Raw genomic sequence first — 19456 nt, forward strand, 5'->3', positions numbered from 1 at the left:
TATTGTCTTATTTCTTCTGTTGTTTTTCTTGTTTAAAGCTTTCTTTGTATTGTCATGGCCACCGTGGTCTTTGTGGTATATCACTTTAACCTGGGTCTTAACTCGCAAGCGTAAAATTGGAAGATATTCAAATTAAACTTAGTACCCACGTCATGTTACCAGTGACAAATAAGGTCAAACACCGGGCTATATAAAAGTTAAAGTTATGCCTCTATCAAATTCAGAAACTGTAGACGAAGTGTTGGCATCCGGTTTGAATTTTGAACCTGGAATTAAATATAAATCGGGACTGGTTTCTACTTGGGCAAAACGACTTGAGCGTGATTTATACCACAAAGCTTAAAGTAGAAGGTGAGACTAAGCATTTAATAAAAGATATTGTGTGCTGTAATGTGTTTTAGATGTTTTTGTCCATCATTCGCTTGTGAACATAATTGCTAAAAAAACACAAATATTCGAAAAATTAACTTTGTTAACTTTGCTTAGCATATGTCTGTCATAATGTTGGTAGACCAAAGCTTGGCTCAGTGTAAACTCAACAATGCCTGGACCTGTGATCTTCAAACTTGACTTGCAGGTTGGATGAAACCAGAAGACTACTTCTAAAAGCTCATGGTCAATGTGACCTTCAATGCAAATTGTTTGTCCAAGTGTTAACTCGACAATGCAGGGATCTATGCTTCTAACGCTTAACTTGGAGGTTGGTCATGACCATTTAATGACCCATTTTATTTTGAGGTCAGGTCACAGTGACCTAGAATGTGAAAAGCTTGTCCAAGTGATAACTTGACAATGCCTGCATCCATAGCCCTCAAACTTGATATGAAGGTTGGGCGTGGCCAGTAGGTTGCTCCCATATACAAGTGGAGCTTTCTCCCCATATCTGGTGTTGGGGTAGTGAAGCACCAGAAATCATTGTTATCTGGCATGCAAGCATATAAAGGAAATGTGACTTAAGGGGTCAACCAAAAAACACCACATATCGTTTATGCACCAGTCTCCGTTGTAACCACGCCCCCCCCCCCCCCCAGGTCCGGGGGTATACCGGGAAAAAGGGCCGTGTTTTTACCTTTTAGGTGTCGCCGCAGTGCCGGGTGAATGCGGTGGTTTTGTCTTAGCGCAAAATGTTACGGGGCATGGGCCTTACCTAGGGTCCCTGGGGTGCGGGGGCAATTGAAGGGGGTTTTACCATCAGTTCGTCCCCACAGGGTGTGGATTTTTCCCGGGGTTGGCTGGACCTGCTGAGGATAGAATATGAATTCCGAGACTTCCGTTTTAAGGCCAACATGGTGAATATATATATAAACAACTTTTTGGACCAGAAACGTAATTTGCTTCTCGTCATAACAAACAATACTTTGTCCATTTTCAGCATTTGCCCACGATTTTTGAAAAAACTATAAATTACTCAACATGCCGCTTAGTAACCGAGTGTAGTGTACATTTTTCCGCTTAGCTTCCGCTAGGTTTTATAAAAATTGATATAAAAATAACACACTTACAGCGATAATCCTTTTTGAGTCGAGCGGTATTTTACTTCACGTTATAACTAAATGTGACGTCACAAACCACGTGGTATGTCCACACTGATCTGGTGTGAAGTCCTTTTAATGGCCAACTATTTTCAAACCCCAGCAATTCTTCTACCTTGGGAAAGGCCTATTCACAGGGTTAGCGTTTCATGGTCCTTTAGTTTATTCAACTTGAACGAAGAATGAGTCTCGGTGAATCAATTGCTTGTTACATTAGTTACTCGCGGGTGATAAAATATTCTGAAGAAAAATATTAATCTTATAGTTATCTATTCATAAAGTGTAAAGTTTCGCTCATTTTTTATATCACGCAATAATCATAAAAATCCCCGGATCTTCGATGACATGATTTGACGCAATTATATCTGTATACAATTGCGTTTCATAAGATAATTTTTCTTGTGGGTTTTGATGCGTTCTCAAAGAAAATCAATGTCAAGAAGAATTATTCTCTCTGATAGTGTTTACTGACATTGAGGTAATCGAAACACGTAAAGGCCAATGAAAATCGTTCAGTGTTTTTCAACACGGTTTTTGCGCGAACTTTGTGTGTTCGTACATCAAAGCTGTTCAAGTCAAGTGCAGCTGTATGTGTATTTTGCTTGTTTTACTACTTGTACATTGAATGTTTATCAGGCACTACCTTGGATATCTTCCATTCATATAATTGCATATAAATGTATGTTCTTTCAACATTTCTGGTCCATACGGCCACATCAAGGAAAACTCATATTTACAACTGCGATATTCCTGTGAGGGCCGTTTATGAAGAAGCAAAAAAGTGGACTTAATTGTGTGCGATGCATCTTAATGTATACTCGTATTTGTACAGTCTTAAGTGTTCCATTGAGACGGAGTTAACCCAAAACAATCCGATTATAAGATCAAATCTAAAAGGCAAGTCTCATCGCCAAATCGTGCCTTTCATTGTTCCATGGAGACTGAAATCACGCAAAACAACCCGGCTATAAAATCAACTGTAATTTTAAGGCAAGCGATCCATCTTTATTGATCTATTGAGACTGAGGAATCGCACAACAATCCAATTATAAAATCAAATCTAAAAGGAAAGTCTCATCGCGAAATGATGCCTGTTAAATTTTAAAGAATACCTCGATTATAGATATATATATTAAGGATAATTACAACCATTACTCTTTTAGAACTCATTATAATCATATCGTGACGTTCACTTCATTTCCTGACGCTTCGTACGCCGTGAAGCGAGTGATGCCTAGAGGGGATATGATTTTAATGGGATTGACATTATTCATCATTAAAGTGATAATTGAAATCCTATGACATAAAGAAGAACATTAAACTTGAGATCTATGTATATTGCTGATCATCACATATGAGCCGTAGCACACAAAATGGTCATATAAGCAAAAACTGTGGCATCATAGTTTCAGAAATAACAGACGCGCCCGTGGTGTTGTGTGTTTTAAGGTAATTGGTATTTTAAAGGTAACTTAACTTTTTTTTTGGTGTAAGACATATATTGTGATGCGATACCAACACCTTGACATATAACCCATTTTAGACTATCTGCGCATGCGCGCAGGTAGTATTAAGACCACAAACTCCAAAGAACTACTTCTATTCATGTCATTTTAACCCATTTTTAGATTATCTGCGCATGAGCGCAGGTAGTCTTAAGACCACAAACTCCAAAGAACTACTTCTATTCATGTCGTTTTAACTCATTTTTTGTCTCAATGCGCTCTATGTTTAGCAGAATGACGTCGAAACCATACAAATGGATTGGTCGTGTTGCAGTCCGAGTATGAGTTTTTTCTTGTTCGGCTATTTCCGCGCTGTGATTATGTATCCCGGCGTTTTATTTTTAGCAGAATATAGCTATTTTTAGATCGTTATATTTATCAGATTAATGAGGGTCAAGATAATGGAGGCTCTGGTAGGAAGATAACATACAATATTGATATTCACTTTAGTTTAGCCCATGATGTTTCAGAAATTATTACCGACCGCAAGTGTCCCATCGCCTGCAGGATTTGTTATTTAAACCTGACGTGACCCTGAAGCATGCTTTTTTGTAATGGTGATTTTTTATTTGACTTTTATGAGATAAGAAACAAATATAATTATTGTCTTAGTGTTAAAATAGTTGTATCTCAGGTTTCGCATTGCTAATGCTTCAAATACTATACATTGTAATTTACCTGCTACACAATAACAAGATACTATTCATTCATTGATTTTAGGCGTTTATATTTCTAATGAGAAGTTTTCATTTTTGCATAAAAGGTTCGTTCCGGTGTATTCTTGGCATAGTTTTAGACATTAGGCTTTCAATTTATATAAGCACACATGCCCTGATACGACAGTGAGTCATGCATACGTTTGGTGAAGCAAAGTAGTTCGGATAAAACCTGTTTAACATCCAAAGAGTACGAAGCATCCATAACAGCACTAGTACTGTTTCTACACAGGTACTTACATTTAACATAAATAACATTAAATTTATCAATAAACTTTAAAAAGCACAATCCTATTCTCATTCATAAAACAGACTAGTTCCGATAATCTAAAAATAGTTTCAACTTCATTAACTGACCTATATTCTAAACATAGTTTCTACATACATTAACTGACCACATGTTTGTCCTCACCGCGGAAAAACGACCATCTGATAAGCTCTGCATTTTAAAAGGTACAAGAAAGACCATTGATGCAAAGCATCAAAGGGCGCCGTTTAATAGTTTATGCACTTGTTATATGTTGAAAAACAAGGCATGTCAAGGCCAACAAGCATATTATGGTGTATTGAACCACATCTATGAAATTCTCAAAATGTTTGTAGTTTTCTGCATGACAACATAGGCAAAAGCATTGAAATTGAAGATTTTCAAGTTGAACATTTCATTAGGGATGGGGTACATTAATGAACACGACAGAATTAGGGTGCTTGTGCACTGTCCTTTTTGCCATTGCCACATACCCATATACCAAGTTTTATTTCAATACCATAAGTAGTTTTAAAGTAATGCTCTGGTCAAGAAAAAGCTGCAAAGGGCAATAATTATGTAATTAGCTTAAAAACAGCTATAGTCATTGTGTACTGCACTTCCTCTCGTTGTGCTAAATACCATTGAATGATGTCTAATGAAATTCCAAAAAAGTAGTTTTCTAGTTATGCTCCGGACAGGAAAAGATACAAAGGGAAAAACTCTTGCAATACGCTGAAATAGAGTTATTGTTCATGTACACTGCAGTTCTAATCATATAGGGGGAGGGGGCAACGTCACCATGCTGGAATGACAACTTGAAGGGAAGAATAAGTTACCTCATTCATCACGAAGAAGTGATATGAAATAACAATTCAACAATTTGTGTAGTACTTTAATAAACATTATTATTTCGTCCAAAAGTTATAAATAGAACATAATTATTGAACTGTAAAGTTGCAAACATAAATAGAACATAACTATTGAACTGTTATATAAAAAGTGAACATTGTTTACTAGATGAAATGCATTTATAACATAACATGCCTTGTTTTTAGCTGTTTAATAATACTAATGTTAACTTCTTCATTTACATAGTAAAGAAGAGTAGAAAATGGATGTTTTAGTTGATATTAACACAAAAACAGCATGTGTCTTATTGGACAATGGCATTTTTTTTCAAATATGATAAAAATAACGCATTCAAACTGAATATGTATCAGACTATGTATGAAGGAAATAATACTGTTTCTATTTTTCACAAAGGTTTTGAAATACAACAATGCACATATAAGCATAAATAGGCCAAATATGCAAAAAAATAGTAGTAAACAATGTGTGAAAGTGATACTGAACACTTAAAATAATTTCTTTGTGCATTAAATGAATATATACCAGAAAAGCAATACTAAATCAAGTCCAAAATGTATAATAACATGAAGAACACCCCTTTATGAATATCTTCATAACAAATCAGAGTACATGTAAACAATAATCATTTATATCATTAGTATCAAATGTGTCCAGTTTAAAGTGTGTTTTCATTTGCATTAAATTACATTGTAATATATACCAGAAAAGCAATTATAAAAATCCTTAAATGTATAAGAAACTGAAGACAATAAAGAATAACACCCATTTATGAATTTCTCCAAAACAAATCAGAGGTCACCTATATATAAAACAATAATCATTCGTATAATTAGTATCAAATGTGTCTAGTTTTGTGTGTCTGTTCATTATCTTTAAATGAGCATCTTTAAAGTGAAACTCTTATTTGAAATCAATACATATAATTGTATATATAACACACATCAAATTGAGTGAAAAAACAATAACTACTTACTAAATAATGCATTTACTGAAATATCGTTTACTGATAACAAGCTTGTCACCCTGTTTATAATAGCAGAATGCATGACAAATATTAAATGATCAATTGGTGATAGCTAAAAGATTTACTGTGGTCTACTATAGTATCACAAGGCAGAAATACCATGTTTTAAGTTCATTCTTATTAGCAAATTGAACTCCTTCATTAGAAACATTGTTGTTGACATATATATCAACCCATTTTGAAAAATGAAAACAATAATATTAATTATCATAAGGGAGTAAGAGTGCATCTTTAAAAATAGTGTGTGTGTTTTTTCACTTAAATATGTAACAATTCAATTTGACAAATGAGACAAAAGTTAGGAAATAGAAGTAGTAATTGTACATAGAACAAAACATCAACACAAATTGACAAAACTCAATATAACAGGAAATCTATATTATGAAAACACAAATCCTTAAAGGCCATAATTATTTGAACTGAATTAAGGTATAAGTAATAAACACTTTTATAAAGCTTTTACGGACAACATAGTTATTATCATGGTACACTATGGGACTTTTATCTAAATTTTGAAGATTTTTTACTGTTAATTAAAAATATTTTGTCTTTATTTGATTTTTTTTCACATTATCAGAGATAATGTAATAAACACAACAGTTTCTGGTAAAATAAACTTCAGTTAACAGAAAAATTACGTTCAACCGAACATATTATTGATACACATGGAAAAAAATCATTTTGATTGATCTTGTGAGTCTTCGGATCAGAGCAGTATTTCGATGTTTGAAAATATATAGCAGTTTTATAAAAAATAGTTAATAATAAGACAACCTGTTGAAATCATTTAAATATTTTCTATGATGTCTAATGAACAATTCAAAAGACAATTTATGATAGTTTACCGTTCAGTTTTGAAGAAAATATACATAATGTCATGTAACTATACATTTTTATAACTAATAAAACGCTTAAAAATCAACCTTTTTCTTGTAAAAAGCTCAATTGGACTTATTCATAAAATGTAATCATTCAAATAAATGAATTTTACTTATGATACTAACTCAGAATTCCGATTTAAAAACAATGAATGTACTTTTAAATTAAAATATGTAAAGAAACAAGAACACTAAGTAGGCGGTAATGCCCCTCCAAAAATGTCAGAGTGAAAGTTCTCAACTAATGTCTTTTTAATATTATCACATGTAAACAGTCTCTGCTGGTTATCGATGTATATTTGTTTTATTTAGTCAATGGTATTCTAACATTTAGAATTTTTCACAATAATTCTTCACTCTTCAACATTTGAAGTTTGGTTTGTTCCCATGCGTTTGTACTTGTAGTGTCTGCACAGATGAAAATTACTCAATGCTGAGTCAATGCTGATTTAACAGGTCTTTACCCATCTTAAATGTTTAGTGCTGTAAAAGAAAAAAAAAGTACTTTCTAACTAATTTGTATAGATAATAATACTGCCATACATATACAAAATAAAATATAAACAGTTCAATATTTCTCAACATTATTTAAAAACAACAACAATAAGCTGATACATACATGTATATAATATAAAGAAAATTACTAAATTTATCAATAAAATTCATCATCACCACCACCATCACCACCACCACCACAACCACTGGATTATTGAAAACAGTGAGTTTATAAAACAACAAACACCAACTCAAATATGTTTTATATGAAATACTCACATCATCTCTATCAGATGTGGATAGACATGGATGTCAAATCTGTCTCAATGATCCAACAAAGTATTTAATGCAGGCTGGAATTCTTCATATAATAGTAATATTCAGTCCTTTTCCTGCCTGAAAGAAATTAGACTTCTGATTATCAACCAACAGAAACTACAACCGTAAAATACAAATGCACATGTATTAATTATGCATTCTGCACTAATTTCCTTTTTAGCCAAGAGTAAGGGTTGGTAGGCACAAATGTGTAGATGTTGTGCATATAATTGATAATGATTCACAACAGTATGGCGTTCAACGAGACCTACACCAAGCAAATGAATGTCGCTTGTGTCCAAGCTGTTGTGGCTTCCAGCCCGAAACCATGTACATCTTTTAATACAGGTTTATTTTGAAAATATGCAGTTTGTAAACAAATAATGGGTATTTTTAAGTCTAATTTTTTTCTAAGATAAAACAATCAAATAAAAGATTACATACTCATATCATATACATAAATGATGTACATAAGTACATTTAAAAATATGTAACATGTACATAATGCACCAGTCAATTGTAACCACGGCCCTCCAGGTCTGGGGATATGCCGGGGATATGCCGGGGAAATGGGCTGTGTTTTTAACTTTCAGGTGGCCTCGCAGTGCCGGGTGAATACGGTGGTTTTGTCTTTGAGCCAGATATAGCAGGGAATATGCCTTACCTAGGCTCCCTGGGGTACGGGGCATATGGCAAGGATTTTACCCGGGGTTGGCTGGACAGAAAGTCAAAGTCCCAGCTATTCCTCGGACCTGGTGGGGCTTTGGCTACAATTGACTGGTGCATTATAAGTAGATGTAACGTATGTAACATGTATATTTATAGTACATGTAGAAATATTAAAACGCTGTCTTAACGTTTAGCAAATAAAAATGATTTAAGAATTCCAAAGAAATTAAAAAACAAACATTTTTGAACACATAAACTTACACAACTTCTCAAGGATACTTACATGAATAGCCCTTTGATACGAATATCCCAATTCCATGCTGATTGTTGACATTAGTTTTTTCGACAGAAAATCTTCTCTTACGCGTATAATTCACTTATAATCCATGTTTTACTGTAATGACTCAAATTGTTAGATGTATCGTAATCAACTGTCAGTGTGCACTTTTAGTGTTTACTTATTTTAAACGTATATTCATGACAAAACCGAGTTTCCAACTATTAATCGACTATGTAGAAATTCCATTATTGACCTATGAATAGCGGGGAAATACCTTCTGGTTTTAAAAATAGCAACATCCGGATATGTGTAGTGTTCTAAAAATAAAACAACTCGGGGGCAATCGTAATACAATTTTACTAATGTCACCTTCAACACATTAAAAAATAAAGTTAGGTGAACATTTAATCCGATATCGATTAAATTAAAGAAAACAGCTTACCTCATTGTTTATTAATGCAGTAAACATAACAAAACAACATAAAACATAATTATTCCCATTCACATAATTACCGGTCCACACATTTTACATTTCATTCGGAACTCCTCCGAATATTTACATTTCCGGCACATGATATTACAGTTAACCAATCGGAAAACGTAAACGAAACGGGAACAGTTATTAAACTTATTTGTCGTTCTTCAAATATAATGTTTTGAAGATAAATTGAAGACAATCTATTCAACCACAAATAGCATTTTTAACACCCATGCAATCGCCATCCATTTGCATTTTTTAATCATAATAAAATAACAGTAAAACCCAACTGTCAATCAATTTAAAAACCGCTCCTACCACTAACTAAAATAAATTCCCATTCCATAATAGGCGCGCTCTTCAGAGCGGCGCCAATAATTGCTCAAGTTGCTCGTAAAAATAAAATCATTTTCCTTAAAGAATTAATACGTGTTATTTCATAAAATTTGTCTAATGTATGCTATCTAATCAAAGCACCGAAAAACCTTTAGACGCGATTAAAAAGAGCATTTACTGTAACTTCAAATACATGGGGATAAGTCGACTGAATTGATATAAAGCTGTGCATTTTGAATGGAATTATTGCTGAAGTTGTTTGTAAAAAAAGATTTTCCTTAAACAAAACGTGTATGTTAATGAAAGGAAATGATATATATATATATATATATATATATATATATATATATATATATATATATATATATATATATATATATATATATATATATATATATAATGTATTGTATTTTCCTATCATATGATATCTAATCAAAGCAACGAAAAACCTTTAGAAACGATTGAAATGGGGCATGCATTGTAACACTAAATACATGGGGATGGTGGATTACGACGATTGAAGTGACATTTACAAAAACAAAATGACACAAGACGCCATAAAGATATAGATATGTTTGTTTCTTCGCCCAGTGTGGGCACAAGCGCTGTCGGAACATTTTTCACTTTTATTTATGTGCTCTTCACCCATTCCCATATTTTCCCGCAGATAGTCTTTCAGCGCCTCGCGCTTTGATTTTGTCTCAATGCGCTCTATGTTTAGCAGAATGACGTCGAAACCATACAAATGGATTGGTCGTGCTGCAGTCCGAGTATGAGTTTTTTCTTGTTCGGCTATTTCCGCGCTGTAATTATGTATTTATCAGATAAATGAGGGTCAAGATAATGGAGGCTCTGATAGGAAGATATCATACAGTATTGATATTCACTCTAGTTTAACCCATGATGTTTCAGAAATTATTACCGACCATCGCCTGCAGGATTTGTTATTTAAACCTGGCGTGACCCTGTATTTGTAATGGTGAATTTTTATTTGACTTTTATGAGATAAGAAACAAATATAATTATTGTCTTAGTGTTAAAATAGTTGTATCTCAGGTTTCGCACTGCTAATGCTTCAAATACTATACATTGTAATTTACCTGCTACACAATAACAAGATACTATTCATTCTATGATTTTATTGCTTGACGCGGTTCATTTGTCAAATATTTTAATATCAGTTCATACCAAATGTGTTCAAGTTAATTTAACATTAAATTCATTTTTAACAAGCTAGATGGGTGAAGAATTTGAAATGGGCTTGGTTGATCGCGGCCTTGACATGCTCAAAAGTTGGAGCTTCTGCGCCTGCGCGGTTTCCTTGGTTACAGACGAAGTAGATACTTGCAGCGTTGTTTGAAAGATGATCAATTGTTGAACCATGGTACATCTTCAGGTGAACACCTACGAAACAGGATGATAATGCACTCTGGTTTATCATACGTACAGTTAATGCACCAGTCAATTGTAACCACGCTCCGCCCCCCCCCCCCCCCCCAGGTCCGGGGAATAGCTGGGACTTTGACTTACGGTCCAGCCAAGCCCGGGTAAGATCCCCGTCCTGCGGGAACAAACTGCTGGTAAAATCCCCTCCAAATGCCCCCGCACCCCAGGGACTCTAAGTAAGGCCCATTACCGGCCATCTTTGGCGCAAAGAAAAAACCACGGCATTCACCCGGCACTGCGGTGCCACTTGAAAGGTAAAAACACGGCCCATATCCCCGGCTATCCCCTGTATATCCCCGGACCTGGGGGGGGGGGGGGGTTACAATAGACTGGTGCATAAGATGTAAAGGGTACTCTCTCTTAGATTGTAAAATATCAACTCTTGAGTAAATGTGTGTTTCTTGTCCAAATGCAAATATTGCAAATAGTAGTACAACATAGTTACTGGAAGCTCGCATAATGCACGACATGTAATCATGTCATTAATGTAGTCGACCTTTAACTGCGTGAAGTTACACGATTGGGATAAAAATAAAAAGTCTCGCAAGCGCACCTGGGGCCATATTACAGAAGCATCTTCAGCAAGTTAAAATTTTACCTTTTCCTTAAATTTAACAATTTCCTTAACTGATTTATTTAATTTGAAGAAAGTGTTATGCTAATTGTATATTCAGCAATTAAATATGGACACTTAAGTTTTTAACAATAAAAACTCAATTTTAAATAACTAGTTTTTTACAGAAATCATCCCAAATGTAACAATTCCAAATTTTACACTAAGTTGAAATATGTTAAAAATTTCTTAAGATGCTTCTGTAATACGGACCCTGACCATTAATGGATACTTGCATGAACTTTACGGTTACATTTCAGTTAGATTACATATATACATATGGTCTATGTAACGACTGTGACATGCACCTAAACTTCAACTCAAATACAAGGATTCCTTGTGTTTATAATTGCGTTTGTTTTGCTTCGTAGAATTTCTTCCATTTCAAGACTATATAGTGCATTTTAATAGAAAAGGGGCGATATATTAAAGAAAACACAAACAAAGCAGTATGCAACATTTGTTGAAAATCTATACTATTTCGGAATAAGACACACGTACGAGGGGTGATCAAAACGTTAATGGAATAGTTTATTCATTTTTAGCTCGGTTCCTTTCGAAAACCAGCCATATCTGCCCATGCATGCCTAGATTATGGGCCTTTAAAGTTTTAAAGAAATGCTATTTTAAGCTAGAACCTAGTTTTAGCCAGGTCTGCATGAGCGAATTCTATTTTTAGCCAAGTTTACACGTACATGTACAGTCAAGTCTAGGATTAAGGGAGACAATTTGCTTTTTGGTTCTGCAGTTGATTTTGTGAATTACTCTGCCTTGTTCTTGTTGAAAGCCCAAAGGCCTTTTTAAGCTCTAAGTGTCTGTAGTTCGCGCATTCATCTTAACAAAATTGGTTGTGAATGTTTGTTCAAGTTATGCACCTGGGGTCATTACTGGCCACGCCCAGGGTTCACAGGTTTGGTAAACTTAAATTTGGAAAGGTTTGAAAATCTGTTTGTGAGTTCGTGCATCCATCTCAGCACAATTGCTTGTGAATGTTTGTTCAAACAAAACATGGTCATTACTGGCCATCCCCCGGGGTTCACAGGTATGGTATACTTAAATTGGGAATGTTTGATTTTTTTTTGTCGAAACCAGCTTTGCAGACACTTGCTATTTTGAATATGGCACAACCAGGCTCAAAATATGCCCCTGGGGCCAAAGCTGGCCCCACCCCTTTTGACCTTTTTTATTCTTAAAGCTTCAGCAATGATATTTAGACCATGTCTACAGTTTGGCAAATGAGCATCAATGTTGTTCTCGGATGTCCTTGACTTTGACCTTTTGACCAACAAAACTACAGAAATTTTGACCATGAGTACAGTTTTGAAAGCATTTTTTTGTCAGATGACCTTTACTTGGCACATATTAAAATAGTTCATGCAACTAATCTGCTTACAGTACTTTCTGTCCTCTGATGTTGAACGTGTAACGTTTTCAGGTAACCCAAACACAAACCTGAACTATGTCTGTTGCCTTTTACCCATACATACATACATACTCTGGATTAAAAATGACCACAAGAGCCATGCCATCAGAGCATAGGCCCTTATGGGCCTCTTGTTAATTATCACACCAAATGATATTCAATCAATAAATATTCATGCTGTTGAAAGCATGACATAATGTAATTGTATATGCCAAACTACAACCTTGAGGTATACCAACCCTTCACAAAATTCATTCAAGTGAGTAATATGGTCTTTCAAACAAACTCACCGTCTTTGTATGGATTTGGAACAAACACGGATACGTTAGCGTCTCCCCAGGACGTACACGTTCCATCGGCTGTTATCTGTGGCAATAATGCAATAATGGTTAAAAACAACACCCAAACATGAATTTAAATGGCTATAGGGTACACTTTCCATCGGCTGTTAACTGTGGCAATGATACAATAATGGCTAAAAGAGCCACCCAAACATGAATTCAAATGGCTATAAGGTACACTTTCCATCGGCTGTTAACTGTGGCAATTATACAATAATGGTTAAAAGAGCCACCCAAACATGAATTCAAATGGGTATAGGGTACACTTTCCATCTGTGGCAATTAAGCAAATATGGTATAGAAATCCACCCAAACATGAATTCCTATGCCTATTGGGTGTACACACGTTCCATCGGCTGTTAAATGTGGCAAATATACAATTATTGTATAAAAAGCAAACCGAAAATGAATTCCTATGGCTAAAGGGACACGTTCCGTCGGCTGTTATATGTGGCAATTAAACACTTTTAGTTCTGAGGGCCACCCAAACATGAATTCCTATTGCTATAGGGTACACGCTTCATTGGCTGTTATATATGGCAATTACACACTTATGGTATAGAGAACCACCCAAACATGAATTACTATGCCTATAGGGTACACGCTTCATTGGCTGTTATATATGGCAATTACACACTTATGGTATAGAGAACCACCCAAACATGAATTCCTATGCCTATAGGGTACACGCTTCATTGGCTGTTATATATGGCAATTACACACTTATGGTATAGAGAACCACCCAAACATAAATTCCTATGCCTATAGGGTACACGCTTCATTGGCTGTTATATATGGCAATTACACACTTATGGTATAGAGAACCACCCAAACATGAATTCCTATGCCTATAGGGTACACGCTTCATTGGCTGTTATATATGGCAATTACACACTTATGGTATAGAGAACCACCCAAACATGAATTCCTATGCCTATAGGGTACACGCTCCATCGGCCGTTAACTGTGGCAATAAAATATATTGTTTAGCATGCCTCTTATTTTATCATATAAGGTTCTAGTATTACAATAAGACGTGAATGCTTGCACTGAATCTTGAGAGTTGTACACAGACATTTCTGCATTCGAAATATTTTGTTCTGAAAATATAAATGACTTCGCACTAGCATTGACATCACAACTTGTTTATTTGAACAGTTGTTATCTTAGGCAACGTTTTTAAGAGCAATAGCGCTTTTAAAGAAAAGTAATGTTTGACATGCATCTTTTCACACGCGTCTCAAGAAACATTGTCAGATGAAACACATATCGAGATCCAGATATAACATAATACTATTATCCTCTATCGAGACAACAAGCAAAAGCACAAACACCAGACGCTAACTGTTCTTAATAAAATAAAAGCCAACAGGCAACACACCTAAACAAGACAGGACAACACACTTACGACAATGCCTATGCACCGTCTATTATTGTTTGCTATTTAGGCTGCCAGTGCTAAACTGTCAGCTAAGACACATACTATGATTACTATAAGAATGCTTGGCAGTCAACATATAAGTGTTTGCGTCAGAACAGATTTAAATGCTTGTAAGATCGGTTAAATTGATGACACACCAGCAACTATGACCGTTTTGTACATCTTGACAAGTGCAAATACGATATCAAAAACCAAAAATATTCAAAATAAAGCCATGCTTAACGTATCCCTACCGAGTATATGGCGCCTACGTCCTTGCATGTTGGCGGAGGTGTAAGAATGTTTTGGCACACCTGTACGTAGAAGGTGGCGTTCACCTGTGTGTCCGCGACCAGAGAGTCAAGGCTGAAACCACCAATCTCCCAGATCTGTTGCTTGAACATGTAGTAACCAGCCCTGAAATGGGATTCTTTACATAAACGTGATTGCTGAATAGGGACATTAAGAGACATTATCATTGTGCATGCTATGTGCAAAGTATTCCTGTACAGGATCTGTGCACAAAATCCTTTTGCAAACTTTCTTCTAAAGATTTTGTGCAAACTATCCTTATGCTAGTTTTGTGAAACGGCTTTGTGCAACATGCAGTTCTTAGTTAATATTGTGTGCAAATGGTCTTGTACATGGTTTGTGCTAACTTTTTTGTGAAGTTTTTGAGCATATTATCCTCGTGCAAATGTTATGCAAAATTGTTTTCCACGGGTTTTGTGTCAGATATACTTGTGCAGTTTTTGTTCAAACTTTTTTTCAACTGAATTTGAGTAAAATATATTAAAAAGGTTTGTGCAAACTATTATTGGGGCTTCGTTTCAACTATCATTGGGCAGGTGTTAGGAGCGATAGCCTTGTGCAATCCAGCCCCTATCCATTCTGTTGTCCAAACTGTAAGTTTTGTAACAGATGTGTTAAAACTGTCCCTGTGCAGGGTCTGTGCAATCTAACCTTGTGCAACTATGTGCAAATTATCCTTCTTCATTGTACAGGGTTTATTCAATGTGTCATTGTACGGGGTCTGTGCACTATGTCATTGTACAGGGTCTGTGCACTATGTCATTGTACAGAGTCTATGCCTTATGTCAGTGAACCGGGTCTATGCACTATGTCAGTGTTCAGGGTCTCTGCACCATGTCAGTGTACAGGGTCTGTGCAATATGTCAGTGTACAGGGTATGTGCAATATGTCATTTTACTGAATCTATGCACTCGGTCATTGTGCAGGGTCTATGCCTTATGTCAGTGAACCGGGTCTATGCACTATGTCAGTGTTCAGGGTCTCTGCACCATGTCAGTGTACAGGGTCTGTGCAATATGTCAGTGTACAGCGTCTGTGCAATATGTCAGTGTACGAGGTATGTGCAATATGTCAGTGTACGGCGTGTGTGCAATATGTCAGTGTACGGGGTATGTGCAATATGTCAGTGTACGGGGTATGTGCAATATGTCAGTGTACGGGGTATGTGCAATATGTCAGTGTACGGGGTATGTGCAATATGTCAGTGTACGGGGTCTGTGCAATATGTCAGTGTACGGGGTATGTGCAATATGTCATTGTACAGGGTCTGTGCAATATGTCAGTGTACGGCGTCTGTGCAATATGTCAGTGTACATGGTCTGTACAATATGTCAGTGTACGGGGTATGTGCAATATGTCAGTGTACGGGGTCTGTGCAATATGTCAGTGTACGGCGTTTGTGCAATATGTAAGTGTACTGGGTATGTGCAATATGTCAGTGTAAGGGATCTGTGCAATATGTCAGTGTACGGCGTCTGTGCAAAATGTCCGTGTACGGGGTCTGTGCAATATGTCAGTGTACGGGGTTTGTGTATACTATCATTCTGTAGGTTTTGTTTTCGAACAAAATACATGTGAGTATGTGTAATCAGGTTTGTGTACAAATTTCTTGTGCAGGTTTTGTACACAATTATGCATTGTATTTATTGTGCAAGAGCAATTCAGTACAATGCGACAAAGTATATTTAAAGATAGCTTAACAAAAACAATAATAATTAACTTACGGATTAATTAGCTGCGTGAAGTCGTATGTTTTCCCCGTTGACGCATCTTTGAATACACATGCTCTTGCATCAACCTGTATAAAACCAGCACACAGGAAAGCCAGAACACAAGCCAAAAGGCGAGCCATTTTTTTATTCTATTATCTTATATAAAATAAAGAACAATACCTTCAAATCAAGTACAAAGGGTATGACACTAGAATCATGAACTGTTACATGTATAAATGGGACATCAGCTGCTGAATCACATGTGACCTGATTATCAAATTGATAAAGGTATGTACATCTGGTTATCAGACTGAGTGATAACATTTAAACTTCAGGCCAGAGCTTTTCTGTTCTCTGACCCGTCAACCCGTTTTTTTTTCTATTTTGATTAAAACAAGCCTCCTTTAAAATCTTATTGTCGTTCATTTGTGCTCTGCCAAAAAAATATAGTCTTATAACGACATTTTCATTCGCTCCTTATAGTTTTGTTTCAATATTTTATAAACATGAAATGTGTATGACAAAATCAAATTACAGAATGTCACAATTGAGTCAATGTTGTTTTTTTACTTTGTTTTAATTGTTTTCACCTCCTGTAGGGAATACTTTATTGAAGGTTCATTTGTTACAAAAACAAGAGCAATGTCGTGTAGGAGGTCCGTTCATGTAGATAGGTGTGCACTATTAACTTTCAAGTAGTTACATTGCAAGAGACATTAGGTATTAATTGTGATACAAATATGTAGACTTTATAAGACATGAACAGTTTGATGAAGTGTTCGCAAGGAAAATGCGATAAATCATACGGTACTCAGTCTAGTGCATTTCATATTGAGATTTATGTTAATTGCAATCCCAGTACCTGTTTATAAATATGTGATTATTCCCTGTTTTAATACTGTACCTATAGACCATGTAAATCATATATAAGAACCAAGCATTAAGAGAATTTCCTAACATTAGAGTATCCTGCATATCAGCTGAAGGTCATGAACTTGTGATAGTACGGGCTCTCCAAATTTGTATATAATAGGGTTTTTCAAAACTGTTTGTTTAGGACTTGCATTTCCCATCAAAATATTTAATACCTCTTATATACGACATTGTGCTAATTGCTGTAAGTAAACAAATCAGTTTGAACACCTCTTTCTCATTGTATTGCAAGGGCTTACATGAATTCATGAATACGATATCACTTATTCGATATTCATAATGAATAAAGTAAGTTGGTCTAGACTGGGACTCCTAAAGCTAGAGCTTTACGAATGTTCATGGTCAGAACTCGGCTTTTTAACGACAACTTATATTTTACAGTTAAAACATTATTGTGATAGCAACTGCAGTAACAAGGCAAACCGCTTATATTGTGATCTTATATAATGAAAAAAGATCAAAGATTAGCCATTATGAGAAATGATTAAACTTCTAAATTTCTTATATAATACGCATATTTAAACTTCAGCATTCCATGTTTGATAGTCCTTTTTAAGTTGTTTCCATCTTATGATAAAGAGTTAATTACAAATGCATAAAAACCTTTATCGCCGGTGAAACCGTTAATTTTGACACCGTTAAATATTGACCCCGGCCGTTCATTAATGACCATTAGTTGCGTGAAAAATGACCCCCGAGTTGTTAAAAAATATGAAGATTCTATGGTCATACCTCATTGAATGCAGTTATGTATAAGTTGGTTATATATACCGCACAATCCGATTGACTACATCAATTTCAGCTCATTAAGACCAACATTCATTATCACCCCCACTGTAGTCGGGTCATTTGTCAACGTTGAAAACTGACCCTTATAGTCGCATGCAAGGATGACATTTCCATGCTGTACAGATTTCAGTCAATAAACAATTTTTGGAATGTAAGTAATCCACAATCTGAAAATACTACGCTTTTGTCTAGGCCGGATACTATTCTGAAAAGTTTTGTAACTGTAGGTCATTTTTTTTTTGCTGTATCTGAATAAAAAATGCGCTTATAATTTTTTCTCGTATATATAAAGTCCATGACCTAAAGCATTGTTGCTGTAATATAAAAGCTGTAGAATTTTAAAATATTCGATAAAAATCAAACATGGTGGCGTACTTGTAGCGTTTTATAAACTGTATGACGTCAGGGGTTAACACTGCGAGACAGTGGGTGATAGTGCGGGGTCGAAAATATTGCCCAGGCTATTTTACTATATGTCCTAAAGAAATGCACATGTATACTAAAACATATTCACAAACAGCGTGGAACATTTTTTAACTTAATAGAAAATAAAACATCAAAATATTATGTTAGTTTATACTACTATTTACTATTAAACTAAATCACATGTTACATTTGAACACTCAACAAAACTCTATAATATCAGTTGTCTCCAAGAGCGAGTGATCTACGCAGGTCTTTTGAATTCGGTACAGATTTGTCTGTGCATATTTCCGCATTGTTTTTTTGCGGAACAAATATAACTGCCTCTTTATGATTCATGATTTCGAGAGTTTCCTAGCCAACTCGCCCACGGCACACAACGAAGCATAAAGCAGTAGTGTATCGGGGGTTACAAATCCGACGATAACATTCCCCACGCCTCTCAGCACACTGCAATAAATACGTATGTACATGTATATATCAAATAATATACCGAGAACAACAACCACAGAATGTCATAAGTAGCCATGGTTCCAAATCTTATTAAGTTATTCAATACTAAAATATGAAAATTTGCGGTTCGTAATTTAAACTCTTATTATCATACAACGCTTATTGTTCAGACTGAAGTAATTTTGATGGTAGTTGTTTATGATTTTTTTTCTTTAATCACTATTTAATGAACAGTCTAGC

At 35.3% G+C, this 19456-nt stretch overlaps 1 protein-coding gene across 1 annotated transcript; it reads right to left on the bottom strand.

The window, feature by feature from the left end:
* Window positions 1-10576: 10576 nt before the first annotated feature.
* On the bottom strand, window positions 10577-16758 carry LOC128226009 (uncharacterized). Its single transcript, XM_052935904.1, has 4 exons — window positions 16631-16758; window positions 14849-15011; window positions 13124-13199; window positions 10577-10755 (listed from the first exon to the last, which is right to left on the bottom strand). Exons 1-4 carry the CDS (start codon window positions 16756-16758, stop codon window positions 10577-10579), a joined length of 546 nt encoding a protein of 181 aa, XP_052791864.1.
* Window positions 16759-19456: the final 2698 nt, after the last annotated feature.

This window comes from Mya arenaria, chromosome 3 (assembly GCF_026914265.1).
Source record: "Mya arenaria isolate MELC-2E11 chromosome 3, ASM2691426v1".
NCBI classification, from domain to species: Eukaryota; Metazoa; Mollusca; class Bivalvia; order Myida; family Myidae; genus Mya; species Mya arenaria.

Excerpts from the sequence above, each read along its gene's own strand:
- LOC128226009 (XM_052935904.1), bottom strand. The coding sequence starts at position 16,758 with ATGGCTCGCCTTTTGGCTTGTGTTCTGGCTTTCCTGTGTGCTGGTTTT. Across the intron at positions 13,200-14,848 it reads ACGTAGGCGCCATATACTCG|ATAACAGCCGATGGAACGTG; the intron begins GTAGGGATACGT and ends TTATTGCCACAG. Across the intron at positions 10,756-13,123 it reads TCCAAATCCATACAAAGACG|GTGTTCACCTGAAGATGTAC; the intron begins GTGAGTTTGTTT and ends CCTGTTTCGTAG.